General features: G+C 46.0%; 1 protein-coding gene across 6 annotated transcripts; it reads left to right on the forward strand.

Moving 5' to 3' along the window:
- The first annotated feature begins 239 nt into the window (after positions 1-239).
- Positions 240-10,955, forward strand: LOC108937033 (minor histocompatibility antigen H13-like). Of its 6 annotated transcripts, XM_018756776.2 has the most exons (13): positions 1,621-1,979; positions 4,713-4,811; positions 5,587-5,669; positions 5,787-5,875; positions 6,036-6,121; positions 6,518-6,643; positions 6,880-6,937; positions 7,181-7,264; positions 7,462-7,498; positions 7,599-7,701; positions 7,813-7,898; positions 8,753-8,922; positions 9,830-9,899. In XM_018756776.2, the coding sequence occupies exons 1-12, from the start codon at positions 1,770-1,772 to the stop codon at positions 8,898-8,900; spliced, it is 1,209 nt and encodes a 402-aa protein (XP_018612292.1). In that variant the 5' UTR covers positions 1,621-1,769; the 3' UTR covers positions 8,901-8,922; positions 9,830-9,899. The 6 variants fall into 6 exon arrangements, with proteins under 6 accessions (XP_018612297.1, XP_018612294.1, XP_018612295.1 ...); XM_018756781.2 differs by lacking the exons at positions 1,621-1,979; positions 9,830-9,899 and adding an exon at positions 240-421 and having other exon boundaries at positions 8,753-9,796; XM_018756778.2 differs by lacking the exons at positions 1,621-1,979; positions 9,830-9,899 and adding an exon at positions 600-677 and having other exon boundaries at positions 8,753-9,797.
- The last annotated feature ends 10,359 nt before the right edge of the window (positions 10,956-21,314 follow it).

Here is a 21,314-nt window from a genome sequence, read left to right on the forward strand (position 1 = left end):
GTAATAAATAAATGAAAATGCCAAGAGCTAGGCACTATTGTACTGTGCAGTTACAAATATTAATTTTTTGCGTTGTCATTGCGCATAAACAAAACACATTTAGGTACTTAGTTTAATTGTAGGTGACATTTTCATCCGGGTACTTGTGGTGAACAGTTTCTGTTATTACCTATAGAGGGCAGAAGTGTACGGCAGGTACAGGAAGGATTTAGATTTAACAGAGGTGTGAGTGTGTGAAATATTGAATGAAAAGCCAGCGTGGACATTAGAAAAAGGCTACACACGTCAGTTAAAATCATTCTCAGTATGTTTGAGTAAACACAACAGTAACCAAATTCGGTCTCCTGACTCCTCGCAACGTAAAAAAGCGCCCAGTGTTGAGTTGCACGGAACGAATTTAACCCCGTACTTATTATGAGAGGTAGGTATGGTGTACGGGGCAATACTGCAGGGAACTTCTTTCGACGCGGGGCTTAAAAATCCTGGGAAGAAAATCAAACATAGCTGAATGTGCGCGAGTCGAGTAGCCTAGTCGAAGTCAGGAACCCGGCGTGGCAGGGGCTCGGGCTCAGGCTCAGCTGTGGACCAAAAAGTGTCGAAAAACACAACTGTGGCAGCAAATCTTTCAAGAGGTTCTGAAGGGCAGACAAACAGTGCACATGATGGAGCCGCAACAGGTACCCTACTGACAGCCTTGTCGTCTTGTAGTATTGAAAGGACGGTGCCGGTTCGAACCCACCGTCGCGTAGCACCAGCAAGCTACTCATGATTCATGAAATGATGACGACCCGCACTAGCAGTAAGTAACAAAATGTTTAAGTCTTGTGTTGTAATTATAATACATTTCGTACACCATTGCATTGGACGGCTGCAACAATCTTCACAACAAAGTAGCAAAGGTCTGCATACTAATCTGCTTTCTTACATTTTTAACCAAGGCTGAATTGGCATTTACACAACTTCACAACTACAAGCGCGTAGTATTAGCCTAGCTAGCAAAAGAGTAGGTAGTAGACAACCGTTTCGAAAAAGAAACGACACAACTTACAACCAAATGACCAGCTATTATTACGCAAAAAAACGCGGTTAAGAGCACAGCGACAGTACAACAGGGATGTTTATGGAGTTCTAAGACGACCAACGAAAAGAATATTGTAACAGCGCTGAGGGGAATAAATGTGTAAATAGTTGGCATTAGTGTTTGTGTGTGTGTACATAGTTGTGTGTGGTTTCTGATTGGTTGTCGTCCTATTTATGTTCAGTGTTCAAGAGTGGGATTCTGGGGAGTCCCCGGGGGAACCCCTTAACCATGGAGTGCAGCAGGGGGGCTGGGAGTGACCCAGGGGGATTCTGAGGTGTTCTGTGTCTTGTACTCTCTGAAGCATCTCTGTTAAAACTGCTGTTGGAGATATGTACGCTTTCAATAAAGAGCACGTTTCTAGTAGCTCCGTCGGGGGGATACTACAATATTTCGACTCGAAGGGCTGGACATACGCTCAGATCAGCGCACGCTTTCCCTATGTTGGTGTTTACGTCACTTCCCTTAAATGTCCTCGTGCACCCAAAACACGCAGCTTAGTAAGACGTCACCTCCGGGGGAGGGTTAAAGACACGTGGCCTTAGGAGAAAGCAACACATTGGCGATACGGGCCGCCGTTGCAGCATCGTACGGGGTTGGGATTGCGAATGGATGTTGGCGAGCGCTGTACTGCTACAAATAACTGCTAAGGGTTTATCGCCAGTTGAAGGGCTGACATTAGTTATATAACATGGCCGACGTGGAGCAGGGCTCGGCTGTGCCCAGCGGCAGCGCCGGAGTGGGTTCTGCTCCCTCGGGTGGAGCGGAGCCGGTGAACGGCACGGCGCAGTTCGTGTCCACGGCCGAGGGAACGGCGCTGGCCTACGGTAGCTTGGTGCTCATGGCCCTGCTGCCCATCTTCTTCGGCGCGCTGCGCTCCGTGGGCTGCTGTAAGAGCAAGGTAACGCGGGCATCGCCGGCGATACTAGTAATCTTAATATAATAACTGCGCACGCGATGCTTTACAAAGTGACATGATGATGATGATATACGCCGGGTTTGGCCATTTGATTTGCGCACACACACACAGCTGCTTGGCGGTGGGTTGTTTGTTGCCGTAAGTCAAACGTGCTGGCTCGTAGGTACAACGGCAGGATCACGATGCGGGACTTGAACCAACAACCTTCTGGCAGGGTTGCTTACACTTTGCAGGGGTAAGAGCTGCTGGCCCTGGACTTAGATGACAGGTTGAAACCTCACCTTGAGCAAGGTACTCACACTAAGTGACTAAGTGCTCAAGTAAAGTTTTCCAGTTTTATAAATGGGTACCTGATTGTGAGTGGCTTTGCACAAAGAGCTGAATGAATAAACGCAAGTAACTGTTCCATGTCTTTCACCACTGCGCCACCTATTGCTGAAATGCTGATACAGCTGTGCGATTAATTTCCAGCTCAGCATAAGAAGGTAAAGTGTGGCGTCCCCAAGGCACACAGCTGTTGTCACATGTAGCCAGTACTTGACTTGAAATGATCACGTGTCAATTTAGAGACTTTCAATCCACTTCATTTCTTCTTTATATACTTCCTTTTAAGGTCCTTAGCACGCAGTAATGCAGAAAAGTGTCGACAGGGAAAGAACACTGTCTGTCCATATGTCAGATAACACACGCACGCACTAAACAAACATACCAGCGCTCTTTCCAACTCGTACTCTGTTCTTTGGATGATTTTTATACTTCCCATCTGTTGCCTGTTTTGCAAGTTTGAAGAGCCACAATAATGCGTGCACCTCATCATCATCACCAAAACCCGTTCGCCTAATGAGAGTCTTCTGTTCATTTCCTTAAACCTGGTTGAGGATGTCAAGTATGAGAAGAGGAAAGGGTCATTCATGTTCTCCAACCAGCTGTGGGATTTCACCCAGACCTTTCGACATCCACAAAGATTATGCACCATATGTTTAACAGAAGATCAATAGGAAAGAGGTGATGAGGGCTTGTTGACCACACTAGTTCACCCCATTACGTGAATATCTTGTCACTCCTGCAGGTCTGCTCACATCTTACCCTGGGTAATAGCACTAAATTTATTTAGCTCTCTGCCCAAAAAGTTAAAGCCGGTAACGATCACACCGACGTGTTCGGCCCATCTCCTGCAGGCGTGGCTAACCACGTAAATCGCGTGGGAATCTTGAATAAGCCTTTCCTGTTCTGTGCATGGAGCTCATGGACAGTTGCCCCCCCCCCAACTGAACCCGTGCGTCGTTTGTCTAAATCTTTGTGCTGAAGAACATGCCGAAAGTGGTCTCTCATCCTTGTTCACGGTCAGTACGAGTTCTGCAAGCCCACGTGTGTTTCTGTCATCCCGGGGATACCTTGGTTTTATTGTCACCGTCGAAGTTGTGTGACTTTTTAGGGTGAGGTGTGCAGATCCGGCTTGTGCGCCACTGCTTGGGGAACACAAGTACGCGACTCTGCGCCGTACTTACCCCGTTTACCAGTTAACCTTGTATTTTAATGTTCGATGAACCTGCGACTTCCATCTTGCTACATCCTTCTAAGGAAAAAGACGCAACGCTGTAACCGCTTTGGCGCTCATTTCTGGACGTAGGTTCGGGTACTGTTACGATCTTCTTTTCAATGCTCCGATAAATTGATAAATTCAACAATGCAGACGGTCGCAACCTTCAGACCACGAATCAACTCGCTGCCAGGTGGCGCTGCTGCTCTACCCATAATGCATTGGCTTTCTGCATTCTCAATTAATTAATTTAATTAATTAATTTTCCCCTTGGCTCAAAGAGCTTTCCGACCAGCCGTCGGAAATAGGATACAACTTCCTCTATCGGAAAAAAAAAAAAGTGTCAAGTGGTTTCTCATCCCCCGCTGTGGTACTCCGGCCTAATTTATGAAACTTTCCAATTTTATTGACAGACCCTATGGGGTAAGGCGTGACGTGCTCTTAATTCGTTATCCCCTCTGCTACAGACTGGAGCTCGGCTCGTTATAAAAGCTTGTTCCCGAAATAGCTGTAGGTCTCTGTGAAGGGCACAATTGTTCTGTGGCACAGAATGAGATGTGAAGGTGGAGAGTTTCCAGCATTAACACAGAAAGGGCACAGAAAATACACACCGCCTGACTCTTTAACCGGAATGCTCCCTTGCTCTTCTTCAGCATCTTACATGTTTTTTGGAAAGGATTGGAGACTACCTATGAATGGCATCGCAGTCAGATGTATTATTAATTCATTTATTTGCTGTCTTTCTCCAAGACTGCTTGCAGGGGTAGGTTTTCTCTACAAAGTTGCTCGCAATGATTTGCCCATTTAGTAATTCTGGAGTTTCGTACTGTAGTAATTCACTGAGAGTACCTTGCTCAAGGGTACTTTAGCAGGCCTGAGAATTTGAACCTGGGCCTTTTGACTGCAAGGGACCTGCTCTGACCACTTTGCTGCCTGCTGCCCTGTTCAATAAGAGTGTATGGTTTCTAGAGGTAATTGGTCAGTATAAAAGGTAATTTATTTTTCATTACAATTAAAAATACATTGTTTTTATAGTTGTTTAGGACTGTTGCCGCAAAAAGAGGCGATATTGGAAGGATGCCAGCATTTTACTAAAGTTTCTGAGACCTTGGTAATAGTATGTGAGTGGATGACTTTATAACATGGAAGATGTCCCCCCCCCTCCCGCCATCCAGAATTCCTCTGACATGCCAGAAACGATCACCAGCAGAGATGCAGCCAGATTCCCCATCATCGCCAGTTGTACCCTCTTTGGACTGTACCTCTTCTTCAAGGTGAGTCCCATTTATTAAGATGCATAACAGGGCTTTGTACAGCAAGAAACCTCTCAAAGAACTTTTGAAAAAATATATTTTTCCTTTATTCATACAACAGGCTTGTTCTGTTCTATGCTGAAATTTTTGGCCTTTGTCATCATTTTACTTCCACAATGGGTGGAAAAAGTTGATTTTGAGAATGTCACTTGGCCTTGCGGGGGGACACAGTGGCGCGGTGGGTTTGGCTAGTGACCGCTGTGTGGTGGATCTGGGGTTCAAGTCTTGCTTGGGGTGCCATCCTGGGTGTGTCCCCCACCCGACAAGCAGTCGTTGACAATGGAATAGAACTTGCCTTTGCTCGTAACTCAAGTGGCCATGTCTCGGGGATGACAATTTCCATAAATAACGGAACTGTGTGTTTAAGTCAAGTTATTCCACATGCTGGTGGTAATATTGCCAGAGCTGCATGTACCGATACTACTTACTGACACTTAACCTGCTACTTTTCTGTCCGGTCCCATGATGGACAGGGTCCAGCTGTTGTACTTTTGAGCAGGTGCTCCACTGGATTGGTCCAGTTCACTGTCCTTATCGGTAGATAACCCTGGATTTCCATTTGGATAGAAGTTTCAACTAACAAACTCAGTAAAAGCACAGCCAGTAAACATTATTTGTATGTTTCCCGTATGGATTTAAAAGTTTAGAGTTGATGGATTTTTACCACAATAATGATTTTTTTTTTTTTTTCTTTTTCCCCCTCCCTTGCAGAAGTAACCCTTCCTCTATGTTTCAGATTTTTTCTGAAGAGTACATCAACTTGCTGCTGTCTGTGTATTTCTTTGTACTTGGAATATTGGCGCTGTCTCACACCATGAGGTAAAAGTATTTCTGTGGACCCCCCCCCCCCCCCATTAGAAGTTCGTTTTTAAGATGATAATTAGTTTCCACCTGCCTTGGCTTTGTCTCAGATGTATTTTCCCCTTTGCTTGTTAGCCCGTTTATGAACAGGATATTTCCGACCAGCTTACCCAACAAACAGTACCAGCTGCTCTTCACCCAGGGCTCGGGTGAAAACAAGGAGGGTAAGGCCACCGCTCTCATCCCGTGTCGGTCATTGCGGAATCCCACTTAATTTAGGGGAAGCGTTTGCTACCTGGGTACCACTGATGTGATGTTCATTTTGTGAAATCGAGGCAGTCGGCTGTGCGGGGGTTCTAATTCCTTTGGGGTCTCTTTCTCCAGAAATAGTCAATTACGAGTTTGACACCAAGGACCTGGTTTGTCTGGGAATCAGCAGTGTCGTCGGAGTTTGGTACCTCCTCAAAAAGGTAAGATATCAGAAAAGTATATACAGATGTGCATGCAGCAAGAGCGGCCTGGCAAAGAAAGAGGTCTTAGCATTCGGTCTTTAGTTGAGAGACCGAAGAGGTGGTGGGCGAACGTACCTGAGTCGATATGACCAAAGGTGTAAAGGAAGCAAGAAAGTGGAAGTTGCTGGTCTTCTGATATACAAACGTGGGTCATCTCTGTGCTGCTTTAGTATTGATGAGGGAAGGAGAATAGAAAAGGAGTAACCCTACTGTAGAGTAGTCCTCTACAGCAATCCCTGCCGGTACCATGTTACTGAAATACTCAGCGTTGTGATTAAGTGTAGTGTAGGTGTCGCTTGACACATGGATGCACAATCTTCTTGTCCCGTTGACCCTTCACTATGTGCGGGGCAGCACTGGATCGCCAACAACGTGTTTGGCCTGGCCTTTGCCCTCAACGGTGTGGAGCTGCTGCACCTCAACAACGTCAGCACGGGCTGCATCCTCCTGGGAGGCCTGTTCGTGTACGACGTCTTCTGGGTGGGTCTTCCTGCACACTTCGACGTGTTATGAAGCGCAGCGGCCTGACCTGCGGGTATCGACATGCTTCTTCGTGCATGTTCAGCACATCCCTTTTGAGTTGTTACAGTCCTGTCTCACCAGTGATCATTTTCTTTAAAAAAACCATTTTACTACAGCAATTTGAATGCAGTGGCATATAGTTTTAATTTTTTAAATTTTTTTTATTTTTTAAAGTTGTGCATTTTCTTTTGTAGGTCTTTGGCACAAATGTTATGGTAACTGTGGCCAAGTCCTTTGAAGCCCCAATAAAATGTAAGTACGGGAATTAAGTTTAATGCTCAGCCAAGCATGTTTACCGTAGTGCAGAAGTGTATTAGTTACTTTCTAATTTATGGTAAATTTTTCTTGGTGCCACGTGTTTTCACAGTACTGCTTTCACTCGTTGGGCAGTGGTTGGATGTAGCTCAGTCTAGTCCTGATCTGCTGGCTGTGAGATGTCAATATGTAGAGTACCTGCTGTGTCACTCTGTACCTCTATGTCTCCTCCTCCTTCAGTGGTGTTCCCCCGCGACTTGCTGGAAAGGGGACTGGAGGCAAGCAACTTTGCCATGTTGGGCCTTGGGGACATTGTCATCCCAGGTTAGTCCCTGGAATGAGAGTTTTGAAGTTCTAACTTGAGCTGTTAGTTTGAAGTTAATGCTGCAGTCGGTACATTTCAGAAGGATAAGTTACTTTTCATTTCCCCTAGAAGGCCCTATAATACAGCTCCTATTCCTTTCATACGTTTGCCTTGCTATTTTGTGTCTTTCTGTACTGTAACATGATTGTATTTTCAGGTATCTTCATTGCATTACTGCTTCGCTTTGATGTCAGGTAAGGAACTGCAGTGCAAACGAAACACTTTTCATGCAGACGGTCTTTCTGAATGTATGGCTCGTGTGTACATCGTATTTATTTGTACCTCTTCTCTCAGTTTGAAGAAGAACACACAGACTTATTTCTGCACTAGCTTCCTGGCCTACATCTTTGGCCTGGGCCTCACCATGTTTGTCATGCACACCTTCAAACATGCTCAGGTGAGAAGGTTCTCTGTGTTTTTTGTGTGTGGCACACGGAGCATTTAGCCTCAAGCTCATGCTCAGACGTTTCTGGATCATCATTGTTCATGTTTGTTTCCTCTGCCCCAGCCTGCCCTGCTCTACCTGGTACCAGCATGCATTGGGTTTCCAGTGATCATGGCCTTGGTAAAAGGGGAGCTGACTGAAATGTTTAGGTAAGAAGAACCTTCTTTGGCCTTTCCCTCCATTTACATGGCGGGCCTCATCTTTGCACACCGTAGCTGCCAAAGAGTGCTCTCATACCGCTGGTAGTTGAGTGTGAACGGAAGGTACAGAAGGAACAGGTCTAGTGGCATCTCGTATTGCAGCTGTGTCATTGCAGCTTCTGTCCCTCATCTCCCTTCCTTCTTCTTCACTCATCTTGAGCTTCTTCATCCTGCCTGGCATTTTCTTCCTCTCCCTTAATTTTCTCATCCCAGTGCCTCATCCTTGTCCCCGCAGGCAAGGATCAGCCACCATATGAGACTGTTAAGCAGTTCATCTTAGGCTGGCTGAGGCTATGATGAAATAGTCGCAACAGCAGGATGAAGGTGGCAAGTGCCGTCAGCTGTCTGCACGGTGCGGGGCTGGAATGCCCAGATAGTAGCCCAGCTGCACCACCCCATGTCCCGGAACATTCCTGAGACTCTGCTTCCTGCCCCGAACATGTCCGCTACTGCTGATGAGATGATAGTCGCCATGGTAACCATACACGGGTGACCTTGGTGCAGCACCTGGGGCCTAGGAACAGGGGAGTTGGGCCCCTTTGGCTCCAGCCAGCAGAGTCTCCTGCCCTTGCTATGAGCTGCAGCGCACTGTTTTTTTCCCCCATTCCCAGCATCTGACTCTCCAGCCCACTGTGAAAGTCAGTGCATAATCCATTCGACATTTCGTCGCTTCAATCTCTTCTTTCATAAAATTGCTTCTTACGAGAAGCTTGTGGTTTTCTTTCCCTTCGGCGTGTCTGAAAACCTGCTCTCTGGCCTCTGTGTCCTCCCCGGCTGTCCTTCCTCTTCCCCCTCCTCCTCAGCTATGAGTCCTCAGAGGAGATCTTGCCCCACACGCCACGGCTCACCCGCTTTCCCACAGTCTCCGGCTCGCCTGCCAGCCTCGCTAACTCCATGCAGCCGTTGCCTTCCTCGCCACGACGGCGACGCCACGTGCCCACTTCGATGTAGGGGCTACAGTATTACTGGGCAGGTACACCTCTCTCTGCCTCTTCCTCTCGCCCTCTCTTCTGTTCCTTCGCAGCCTCCCTGTGTACAGCATCAGTGTAGTGCGAGTACACCTGGGCGATACCTGCATGGCACTAATTGGACAGGAGCAAAAGGAAATCAACCCATGAGTCGCATCTGTAGGAATTAGTGCGGAAGAGCTGCGAAGACGCGTCAGCTCATTTCCTACTCAAACTTGTGCACTGGGTGTGTCGCCAAATAAGCAAGTGTGCTCCAGTTTCTGACTCCCACTGTAGTTTGTCTCCACGTCTCGCAGAAGGCTCTGGAAGAGACATCCTGCATTAGCGTGTAGGAGTAAAGAAAGCAGTATGCTGCTGCGGCATCGCTGTGTGGCCGGTTGTCTTCCTCTGGGTTAACCGGGGAGTGCTGGAAATGTTGCTGTGGCAAAGATGTGAGCAAAAGGAATGAATGAAACATATGGAACTTGGGGACTGCAGACCTGCTGTAACCCCCCCGACTTGGTTTGTGACGTCAAGTAAGTTGAGGCCTTGAACCCTGCCTTTACTCTCCTTAGCGACAGCAGACAGGAACCCATTTCAGGATGTCACATGTGCATACGTGTGTATTGCAAAGAACCTCTAGCTGGCATTGCCAGTGCAGTGAGATGAGGAGGGGCACAGACCTGCTCTGTTGCAACACTGAAGTTGCAGGATCTGTGAATCTGGGGGATCTGAGAGTAGTTTGGGTTGTGTTGATGTGGTTAAACTGTATAACTTAATCTTTTCAGGGTGTCAAGGTCATATTGTCCATTTTACATCCAGTGTACACAGGGTGTAGTGCAGGTGTTGGACTGTGCGGTTGAGCCGATGACGCTGCACCGTGGGCCTCTTTCCAGCTGTGCTCACTTTGCTTGGCTCCTGTCTCTCCTCAAGGTACGACGAATCTTCCCCAGAATCTGAGGCTGCAGCCAAGGAAGAGAAGGAGAGATGCGAGAAGAAAGAGAACTGATGGCGTCTGACTTTGCTCAGTCTCGTTCTGTATTGTACCACATGGTGACGCTGCTGCTCTCTATTCGTTGTGCTGTACTTGAGAATGAATATATAAAGTGATTGTTACATTGGATTTTTTTTTTTTCCTCCCTTCCTCAAGACAGTTAGCATCGTATTTCGTGCCTGTGTTACTTCATATCATCGTCTTATTTTTTTGAGTATCTTTTTAAAGGCCAGAATTTTTAAACGTGTTATTCCCACCGACAGGCTTCATTTGCGGACTTAAATGAAACGTTGACTTTCTTACGGACCAACCAAAGATTACAAGGAAAAGATTTTGTTTAGTATCGGTACTAAATCGATGGGTTTTAAATTCATTTTAGCTGAGAAACTGGAAATTAGTATTTTTGTATTTTTGCCGTAATGTGTTAGCCCTTTCCAACATATGGGACAGGGAAAGCTTTAAATTTACATGTATGTACATCTGTGCATTCGTGTATTTATACAGTACAAATTTTGTTTTTTTATTATATACTTTACATTGCATTTTTGGGATATATTTGAAAACAGCTGTTTGTCTCAAGTACCAACAATGCTGCTCTTCCTTTTGAGGGACCAAGGACCAATAGTGTACCAGTAACAATGTGCACAAGTGTGGTTGTTACATAGAACTTTAATAGACGAAATAGACGGTCTGGTGTCATATGAGACATATGACCTCAGCGACACAACTGAAATGAAGCACAGGCTTCAGTTTTTAATTCGATACAGGATGGTTGTCCTTAGAAATTATAGTTAATGATTCTCCTCTCCCACTTTGTAATAATCATTGATCGTGTTAATGATTCTGGCCTTAGGGAGGTAATGACGGGGCGAAGCTGGATTGGGTGGGGAAATTTCTTCATTTTGAGTAGCTGTTAGTTATTGGTATGTCCAAGCTTTGCACAGTCAGCTTTCAAAGTATCCCAGTTTTTGCAGTATGTTTCTTCTGCTTATAAAGCCATTGGAAGTTTAGGGCCGCTTTTTTGTTGAGGAGCGCTTTCTTTGTTCAATAAATTATGGCTTTTTGCCACCATAGAAGTGTGTTTGTCTCATGTTTGATTGTTGGTTTCAGTTGAATGCAAAATAACAAGGTAATAATATTGCTGAGCTATGACAAAGAAATACTATTACAGTCATGGCCAAAAATGTTGGCACCTTTGCACATTTTGCAAAACTCAATTTTCTCTAAATACGTTTCAACTAACCAAAGTATTAGCTGTCCAGATTTCTTTATAGCACTGTTCGTTGTACAGAACCTTTGCTTTTCCTTCAGAACTAAATCCATGTTCTTTTAAATCAGAAAATAAGTATTTGGTAGCACAGCCTTTCTTCAAAGTAATTGCAATTAAGGGCTTCTTGCAGCCATCGTAGAGCTTCCTCCACCTTTGTACTGACTTTGATCCACTCCTCTTGTGCAAACATCTCCAATTCTTATGCATTTGAAGGGTCCCTTTTCCTAACTGCTGTTTTTGGATCTTTGCACAGGTTTTCATTGGATTTTAGATCTAGACTCGTAGAGCTGGCCAGTTCAGAAGAGTATAACAATGTGTCTTGAACCATTCTTAGGTGCTTTTTGAAGTGTTTGAGGTCATGGTCATACTGGAAGACTCATGACCTTTGACAAACACCCATCTTTCTGACACCGGGTGTAACATTGTGCTCCAACATGCTTTGTTGTTCTCCTGGTTTCTTGATGCCATATGCATGTTCAAGGCACCAATTGCCTCAGGCAGCAAAAAACATCACAACCTTTTTCGTATTTCACTGCAGGGAAGGTCTTGCTTTCTTTGAAGGCTCCCTTTTGTCTTCTGTAAACCTAGAGAGGTTGGGCTTTATAAAAGGCTCTTGATTGGTCTCATCTGTGCACAGGTCATTCTCCCAGAGTGATCCTGGGATGTTAAAGTGTGTTTTGGCAAATTGAAGTTGGGTTTTATTTTTCTCTCTGCAGTCGGGTCCTCCTGCTTCTTCTACCCTGTAACCCCCTTAATGCTTTTGTAGCCACTTGTAGGAGGTGCCAATAATTTTTGATGACCATTTTAGTATTTTCTATGAAATAAGCCAAGTTTGGTAAATTATTTGGCTTTTTTATTTGCTTAACTGCTTATTGTTTACATTTATTTGTTTAGCAGATGCTTTTCTCCAAAGCAACTTAGGAGAGATACTATGTTGTGTTACCAGCCCACACACCTTATTCACCAAGGTGACTTACACTGCTAGATACACTACTTGCAATAGGTCACTCATCCATACATCAGTGGAAAACACTCTTTCTGTCACTTGCACACTATGGGGGAACCTGAACAGCATGTCTTTGGACTGTGGGAGGAAAGCAGAGCACCCAGAGGAAATGCACAAACTCCACACAGACTGAGTGGAGATCAAACCCATGTCCTCTCACGCCACCCAGCCGCTGTCAGACAGCAGCGCTATGCGGTGTGCCAGCGTGCTGCCCAATCATGCCGTTATCAGTTTTTTTTAAATATTTATTTCAACAATTTTCTGGAAGAAATACATCACTCTTGAAAAATGTGCAAGTTCTGGTAGGGATATGAATGAAGGGATTTGAACAACCAACTTTCATTACTGAATCATGAAAAAAGGCATGAGACCAGAGAGAGACTGATAGTGGTGTGTGGGGGCAACAGTGAGCCCCCGGCGCTGCCTCCGTCACATCCAGCTACAGGCACAGCTGTGCCACGAAGGACGGCAGGAAGGACACTGGAAATACCGCTTAGTCCTATGATGCAGGTTCCCACCAAAGGATTGCGTCCCCCACCCCTTTGTCCTCCACAGTGACAGTTTAAGAATATCCTAGTGAGGGAACTTTGAAGGTCACGATACCTGAAAAAAAAACAGTTTTGTACAAGAGGAAAGGATGTGATCTTTCATGTGCATGTACTGGGTGGGGTGATCATCTATCTACTATGGGTCTCATATTCTTGCCTGACAGGGCTGTATGTACTGTGTGGTATGGCCCCTCTGTCATACGGGGACACTGGTGTGTGTTTGTGTGTTTCGGGGTTAGGACTTACAAAGCCTCAATTACATTTACGTTTATTCATTATTCATTTAGTAGATGCTTCTCTCCAAAGTGATGTACATCTCACAAATTAAATCTGTGCATTACATTAGTAGAAGGAGAGACTTAAATGCAGACAAATGATTCTAAAGAACAGTTACTTTCCACCATATGAACCAATGTACATCACATGAGCCGCTGCATAAAGGTTTATCCAAATAAACAATTCCTCATCACATTCCTAATTTTTTTTTTAAACATTGACATTACAAGTAGCTGCGTGAAAGTTTATCCGTTGTTCAAGTTATCTCAAAGTTGTAGAGCATGAGCTTTTTACACATGACATGAATTAAAGTGATCATGAGCGAAGTGAGTCCAGAAGAGGTAAATGTGACTGGAAAATGTGAGTTTTTTTGATACGGATCAGTACGTAGTTGTACTGTTTCTTCCTTACTCTCAAGCAGAGGTTTTCTTTTCCTTTCTGAACACATTTTCAACCTCAGGCATCTCTGTTAAACCCACACTCAGCCAGGAGCCCTACTACTGGAAGTCAAGCTACATGTGGCGGCCACTAGATAGCACCACTTGCAAGGGTAAGAGAAATGGGTTATGCAGCCATGTGCTTGAGCTCTTTGGAAATGTTTCAATTAGGACATGTACTTTTTTGCATAAAAATTAAGGTGTGCTATTTTCCTCCCCTCTCTGATAGTCTGAAACCATTTGCATGAGTGAATCAGTAGGATGGAGAAAAAAGTACTGCTGGGAAGTTAAGGACTGCAAGCTTGGTGTCTTCAGCATGTTTACTGCAGTATCAGCACTTTTGTGATCTTTGGGTAAGAGCTTTGCAGCCTGTATGTCAGCTGCGCTTCTCTCATTTTACACTGGCTGACTGGCATCATCACTTGGTGTGGGCTATAATGCACAGAGATGTGATTCTCGAGAGTTGTCACTAGGGGGCATGGTCACTGAGCTGAGTTCTGGTGCTGAAGAAAGTACAGATTCGTGCTTTATTCCCTCTACTCAACCATACAGAGTGAGATACAAATAAATGTCCAAAGTAAGAAGGAGGGGGCGGTTTCATTGTGGGATTTCAATGTATTGAAAGGTCGAGATTGAGATTTCCTCTCGGAGGTCAGCTGAGTGAGGATATTGACACCATATTTGCGTGTTTACGGTCAATTTTGTTAATTATTGCTACGTGTTGTGTGCACCCTGCGTCCTGTTGGTCGCTTCATTTAACAGCCCTCCTGGTCTTGTTGGCTTGTCCACATTTAAATAGGTGGTGGTCAGGCTGCAGGTGTTTGTCACCCACATCAGCTTTCATCTTGATGCTCTGCGCTCAAACATTGTGCACAACATGACAACTTGAAGAAACTCTCTTTCCTTTCCCTGCAGGGCCACACACATAGGTTGATGTTTGTGTTTATTATTGGGAATCGCCCTTCCCTCCATGTCCCGGTGTCCATAGCGTGTTATTGGTTCCGGCGTCCAGCTGCCAATAGTCAGTCAAGCAACCGTGAGGGAGAAAGGTCAAATGCTGGACGTAGGTGAATGTTGGCACCACAGGAATGCAAGTTTGATGGCAGGTTGGGCTTCATCCGTGGCCCTGGCTATCGCCGAGACCGAAGGCAAGATGGCAAGAAAAGCAAACAGAACGGAAAAGAAAGAGAGCGGGGAAAAATTTGAAGTGAAACCTCAAGCCCATCCCACACACATTTTTGCTTTAACGTTACACAATCCCACCTGCACCTCTTGCACCATCGGTCTGAAATGTATCGAAACTATCTGAAGAATGTACGCTGTGGTTCTGGCCCGAAGCCTTTTAGGAGCTTACGAGCAGCTGCAAAAGAAAAAAAAAAAAGATATGTATTTGGTTATCAGATACCTTTATTTACAGGAGTTTGCACTTGAGGTATTTATAGAGCTGGTTATTGAGGCACTTCAAATTAAGTACCTTTACAACAGGGAAGGTTTGCACACCGCCCTTTGGATTTGAAGCTAAAGCACTATTTATTCAACATGTACATTTCTCAATCAGCACACCTGTCCTACACTTACCTCTGATGGATCCACAAGGGTAAAGAGGAGTCTGAGTTTAGGTTTGCTTCAGCAGCGCCTCTACTGTGGCTCCATTACGGTGAGGCCAAGATGGAGGAGACAGCCATTGTTCCCCTCCTTTCACGGGGCTGCTTGCTAATAAAACGTGACAACTACCCCTGACATTCACCAGTCAGGCATCTTTGAGGTGGAGCTCCTCTGCAGAGAGCTGTCACCCCCCCTCAGGAGCGATGGGAATGAAGACAAGGACGTACAGCACAGGTCATACTGACATGAGCAAACAAGCCTGAGACCCCCCCCTTCCTAACAGGCAGCTTCCTCCATGGAAGATAGATCATTTTCCAAAAAGTTTCCCAGAGTAAAGAATAATACCCATGGAACTTCAGCACCATCAAAAATCACTTCTCATGTTCCATATAAATCTGCTTCTTGCTCTTTACATAAAATTGTACCTGCAGGTTTAATCCAAGAATGTAATTACTTGACTCTCTGAGATGAGCAGAAGATGTGAAGGTCAGTGGTCTGCGGGTCCATCGGGAAGGCCACTGTATCTTTCCAGTAAAACTTGAAATTTAACTCCTCTTGTGTGGTTTTGCAGACTGAAGGGGGGCCTTGGTGAGGACACGGTCTGTCCATCAGCAGCTGTTTAGAGCGCTATGAGGCTGGCCCTTGTGAAGCCCGCCATCACTGACTGTAACTTTGCAAGTGAGTGAAGATGTGGTAAAATGACATTGCTTCTAGTCTCTGAGATACAGTGAGGTCTTGCTGAACTTCAGTGTTCTACCAGTAGACAGACATCTAAATGGAGAGAAACAAGCTGTCATGACAGTTAGTAGGATGTTTGACGAGACCCCCGTACTGCCCGTTTGCGGAGGCGCCCTGGGCTGTGGCACGGAGGGACAGACACCAGACCTTCATTACAGGCATTCACCAGGATGTGGTGAACAAAACCATGGCAGCAACAAGCAATGGGAAAACAAAATGTGACACGCATGGAGCCACCTGAGGATGAGACGCGGAGCACTTCCCCGTGCCCAAAGGAAAAAATACGTGCGCCCACAGACACACACAAACGCACACACACCTGAGATGCTGTATCCTTCAAGCACGTGCCGTTGAAGACAAGTGTTGGAAGCCTAATTGAAGAGCAGCGAATCTAAGCCCAAGCTAAGATGTAACACAAGCCAGAAGCATAAGAGGAGTGCGTCCGATAAAGCATACTCGAGCGTTTCAAGGGGAGAAGCCGGCGTGGGAAGAATTTGGGATGCGCCGCCAACTGTAGCACACGTCCATGTCCAGCATTCCCCTTCTACAACACTGCTGCTTCCCCGTGAGAGGGTTCTTCTGTTCCGCCAGTTCCAATTTCAGGCCGTGATGTGTATCGGTGCCCTCGCCGGCACCATTACGCCTCATCTGTAGAATGCGCCGCCTAAGATGTTAACAGTTGGCCCTTCGGTTTGTCCGAGCAAAAGGAACAATTATCAGTTTTCCTCAAAAGGGTGTTTGCTCTCAAGACAGTGGGCCAGCCATCTGCAGAACTGAAGTGACCTGTTTTGTTTACATAAAACAATGTATGAGAAGTGCTGTTCCCTGCATCGGGACGACTGTAAATCACACAAACTGCCTAGTAAAACTGCAGAACTGCTGCACTATTAACACGAGAGCGGCTTCCTGGTTTCAAAGTGCGTGCCTCGGGTCAGTAGACTGACAGCAGTGAGGTAATGAGAACTCTGAACGGTCCCTCCTGCCCGGAGGGACCGGCTGTTTATGGGAGGTCTGTTTCAGTGCTGCCTCCACCGGCCCCCCCCTTCCACCCCCCGACGCACGAGAGCTTTCTCCATGGGTCCCTGTCTGTTTCCGGGCCTTCTTCACTCTGCGTGCATGCATGCAGGTGCTTCTCAGAAACCCGGGTTGTGGGGGGGCTGTTCCTTCTGGCCATGTCGTGACCCCCAGACAAGCCTGACCCTGAGTGTTAGGCCCGTCACCAGGGTGTTGCCAGGCAACTTTCCCCTCATACCCCGGCAACCCTAAGCCAGGCTATGCTGACCCCTTCTCGCTGACCACTGGCCTGTGATGTATGGATGGAGGACTTTGTAAGGAGCCAGCGGAGGCCTGACCTGTTGCTAATATGTGCTTTTGTTTCGGAGAAGTGAAAAAGACTCGGTTTACATCCCATTCATAAACCTAGGGCTTTGTTCACCAGTTACAGGAGGGTTATTGTGTGTATCTCCGCAGAGTTACGTATTTGGGCCAACATCGTTGGGCATACACCATTCTTTGGTTGTCGAAACGTTACGCTCATTTGACACTGGACATAAAATAAACCTTTAATGCGAGAACGTTCATCTTTGATAGAGAAGCCAAAGACTTTTTGTTTGGTGTTGCATGAGAAAAAGGAGAAACGGAGAGACAAACTCCTGAACGCTGATCACGCTGTGCTGGTTCTTGACAAAAAAAAAAAAAAAAAAAACCCAAAAATGTGGAGCCAGCTGGGAAAATGAGAAAATCACTTGCATTATAAATTATATGACCAATAAAAAAAGGGTACATCCTCTGCCATTCCGAAGCAAAATGGAATTATGATTCTTGGCCCCGGACGGCTTTCAGCGTGATCAAAGACAGCTGCGTGTGTGTAAGCGTGGAACACCAATGCCCATCATGCCGTGCGCCTGGGTGCATTAATGGTGCATTAATGGTGCATTAATGGCGACTCGGTGCCTGTGACAGGAGCCGAGGGACGCTTAAACACCTATCGGGCACAAGTTAATGAAGTCCCCCCGGCCCAAACAAACGAAATCACGAGGCGAGCGTAAATCCCGGCGAGTCGCTGTGATTTCCAGCAGCCTCGTGTGTTCGAGGAAGAAGGTCTGAGAGGAAGCGCTGCCACGTAGATAGGTCAGGGAGCTTCCTGTGTGGCTGCTCCAGGACAAAAACATCACTTGTTTATCAGTTTTAGGACGGTCGAAACCTTTCAGCCCTGAGAAAGAGGGGAAGACGGTGGAGAAAAGGAACATGGGGGCAAGGCGTGGGATCTGTTGTGCGGTTCAGCTAGGAGTGAAACGGCGTTTCATTAAACACTTCCAGGGTAGCTTTTTTCCCTCCTCGCCTTTCAAAGACAATCACCAGAGAAACGAAAGCAGCAGCCAAACAACTCCTGCCCCTTGCTCCTCCATTCTTTCCCTTTTTCCTAGTTGAAGGACTATGATGTAATCTGCGAGCATTCGTCTCTTTTTTGTCTCACGGTCCACTGCCGTTAACTAGAACTTCCCCTCCTGGTGAAGTAGATTAGCTGAACGAAGACCTGAAGCGTGGTTTTTAGAGCAGAGCGGAGCGTGAGGGCCGAGCCTACGACGGAACGGAAATAAAGCCCAATCTGTTATACTGTGAAATTATCACCTTTTTCTCATCTTTTACCATATCAGTTGGAAGAATGAGTCTAATATGTGAGGCGTAATCCACTCACATTTGAACGTTTCCATTTTTATGTACTGCGCTGATGCCACACCGTAACAGGCGGACCGATCCCGTGACCCTGAGATTACAGACGTGTGTCCTGGACCTTTGCTCTTTGTGCTGAGCTTATGTCATCCAAAGATTTATATATCTATCCACACAATATATACATCCACATAACCATATAGCTGCCCATTTCTCGCTCCCTCATCCGTAAACATGTTTGTGCTGCTGTGTTTTATTCTGAAAGTGAAACTGTCCAAATGGCGGGTTGCGATTACATCAGAAATACCCAGCGTCTTCATGTCGGAGCAGCACTTTGTGGGTCTCCGGGGAGAGCTGGGCCACCCTGCAGGTGTGAGGAATTGCCTCGGTAATGTGACTGCTTGTACTTGTAACTCTAGGAGCCGAGAGCACGCTGGCCTCGTAGACCGGGCCCCGCTCACCGCTCATACCTTTCTCTCTCCTTCGGCCGCAAAGCTGTGCAGCAGAGGGCACGTTATGGCAGGAATTGGACTCAAGAGCTTTACCGCGCAAACGAGGGAGATCATGTTCACAGTCCGTGGACCACGCACGTGTGAGACAATTTCCAACACACTTCCTACCCCCAATAATGGTTTCCAGGGTGAAACAACGGAGGCGGCTGTCACTCCGATACATGGATCTGCAGATATCTGAAACTTCTTAGTGAATGTGATTACGCGTGGGCCACTTACCGCTGAGGAAAAGGTCATCAGCAGTGCCGGTTTGAGACTCACGACTGCTTATCTTCACTTATGATGTCTTTGGTAGAGGAGAAGCCGAAGTTGTGTGAATACAGTAGATGTGCAAATGACAGCGTGTCTGCAGTGATTCTTACAGTAAACCTGCTGGTGATCGACTCAAAAATGCTGCAGTTCTGTGCGGAATTTCTCATAATCTCAAATTTCTTGAATTTTACAAATTTAATCTTGAATTTTCACAATTATGAATGAAATCTCACGACTTCTCGAATTTCTGTTCGGATGGTAATTGCCATTGCTCAAGAAAACATGAAGGCTTGCAGAGCTATGAGAGTAAACCCAGAGTGGAACAGGAGAAATAGAAAGTCAAATCCAATATATTCCACTGATTATCGCAAATTTCTAAAGAGCAGGGTTCCAGAAATATATACAGTACTGTGCAAAAGTCCTAGGGACTTAGATGTTTCACAGAAATATTTGTTTTAGACTATTATTTCATATTTTCTGCATTAGTGGCAATGGGAAAGAGCACATTTTTGATTTCCAAGCATTCCTTTTGCAAAAAATAACAGACACACACACACACACACTGTCTGAAACCGCTTATCCCAAGCGGGGTCGTGATGAACGGGAGTCTAACCCAGGAACACACGGTGCAAGGCTAGAGGGGGAGGGGACACACTCAGGACTGGACGTCAGTCCATCGCAAGGTACCCCAAGCAGGACTCGAACCACAGACCTGCCAGAGAGTGGGACCCGGTCAAGCCCATTGCGCCAAGCCGTTGTTGATGATGGATGGTTACTAAGCTTTGTAGGAAGTTTATTAATTAAGAGGATTATTTTTGGAAAAATTCTCACTTTACAGCTTTTTTCCCCCAAGTGCCTAAAAGTTTTGCACAGTACTGAATGTTTTAATGATATAGACATTTCACTACTTTTCATTACTTTTCCTTTTATTTTACAACAGATGTAATTATAATAGACATAAGATATTATGACCCTTGTGAGCTTCCTGATGGGAAGAAGAAGGAGGTACAGTCTTTAAGGTTTTGAACTTGTGACCATGAGAAAGGTAATTCCACATGCTCCGGAACCCTATCAGAATGAAAGCCACTAAATATCTCTGTAGTCACAGAAATCCGAGTGCAGTGTAAATGAGAGTAATCATTGTGTTCAGCCTGAACCGGTCAGCCTTCAGGCCTGTGCCTGAATGTAGACTCTGGGCTGAGCATCGCTGAGGACAGAGGACTGGAAGCGTCATGACTGAAGAAGTATTGTGCGACCTGCCGAAAAGCTCTGTGCACAATGCCACCTGCTGCCCTACTGTATACAACAACTAATTTATTCTGACTCACAATAAACAATGACACTGGCTGTAACTGGCTAAACAACTGTGCGAACGAAGGAAAGATAAAGAAGACCCTTGGAGGTCATGAGGATGGCACAGATTGTGTACAGTACTATGACACAAGGTGTGATGTTTTATCAAGGAATAAAGAAATCACGGCTCTGAAGAATCTCTTGCAGTGCGGCCCTGACTCCTCGGGCCCTGAGCGCACATGGGAAAGATTATCAAAGTATTTATTTTCATTTCCACTATTTTGCGTCTCGCTCTCAGGGGCAATCAATCAGGGCTGCCGTTCATGGCTCCGTCTTCCCCTCGGCCCTGGGGACAACGGTCCGTGTCCAGCTCCCGGCGGGAATGGGGCTGTGGGAAAGCTCACTCGGCCACCAGCGATCCATAAACATTGTGCTTTCATTACATAAACATTTACTCGGCATCTTCTACGGAGCCACTACTGTAGCCAGCATCAGGACACGATGACGGGTTTAAGGTGCTGGACCAGTAGTGTACGAAGAGACGGCGCTCTGGGGAAGTCGCAGCAACGCTTGCTGGAGGATGGAAACACAGACACGTGCTGCAGAAGCACAAAGGCTGAATGCATTTACTGTACAAACACTCACACATACAGCTCAGAAGAGGCCCAGCCTTGAGTTCCCTGCAGCACTGCTCATACAGTATTCACACCTGAAAACGCACATATTCATTAACCCACAATGACTTAATGCAGGTTGAACCCATCATGTGCTTTTGCAGCTTTTTATGGAATTTGTTTCCGCCTGACTTCCAACC

This window comes from Scleropages formosus, chromosome 2, assembly GCF_900964775.1.
Source record: "Scleropages formosus chromosome 2, fSclFor1.1, whole genome shotgun sequence".
NCBI lineage: Eukaryota > Metazoa > Chordata > Actinopteri > Osteoglossiformes > Osteoglossidae > Scleropages > Scleropages formosus.

Bases quoted from the DNA above. Each gene is read 5' to 3' on its own strand.
- LOC108937033 (XM_018756776.2), top strand. From the start codon at position 1,770: ATGGCCGACGTGGAGCAGGGCTCGGCTGTGCCCAGCGGCAGCGCCGGA. The intron at 1,980-4,712 runs GTAACGCGGGCA...CCCGCCATCCAG, and splicing joins TGGGCTGCTGTAAGAGCAAG to AATTCCTCTGACATGCCAGA. The intron at 7,702-7,812 runs GTGAGAAGGTTC...CCTCTGCCCCAG, and splicing joins ACACCTTCAAACATGCTCAG to CCTGCCCTGCTCTACCTGGT.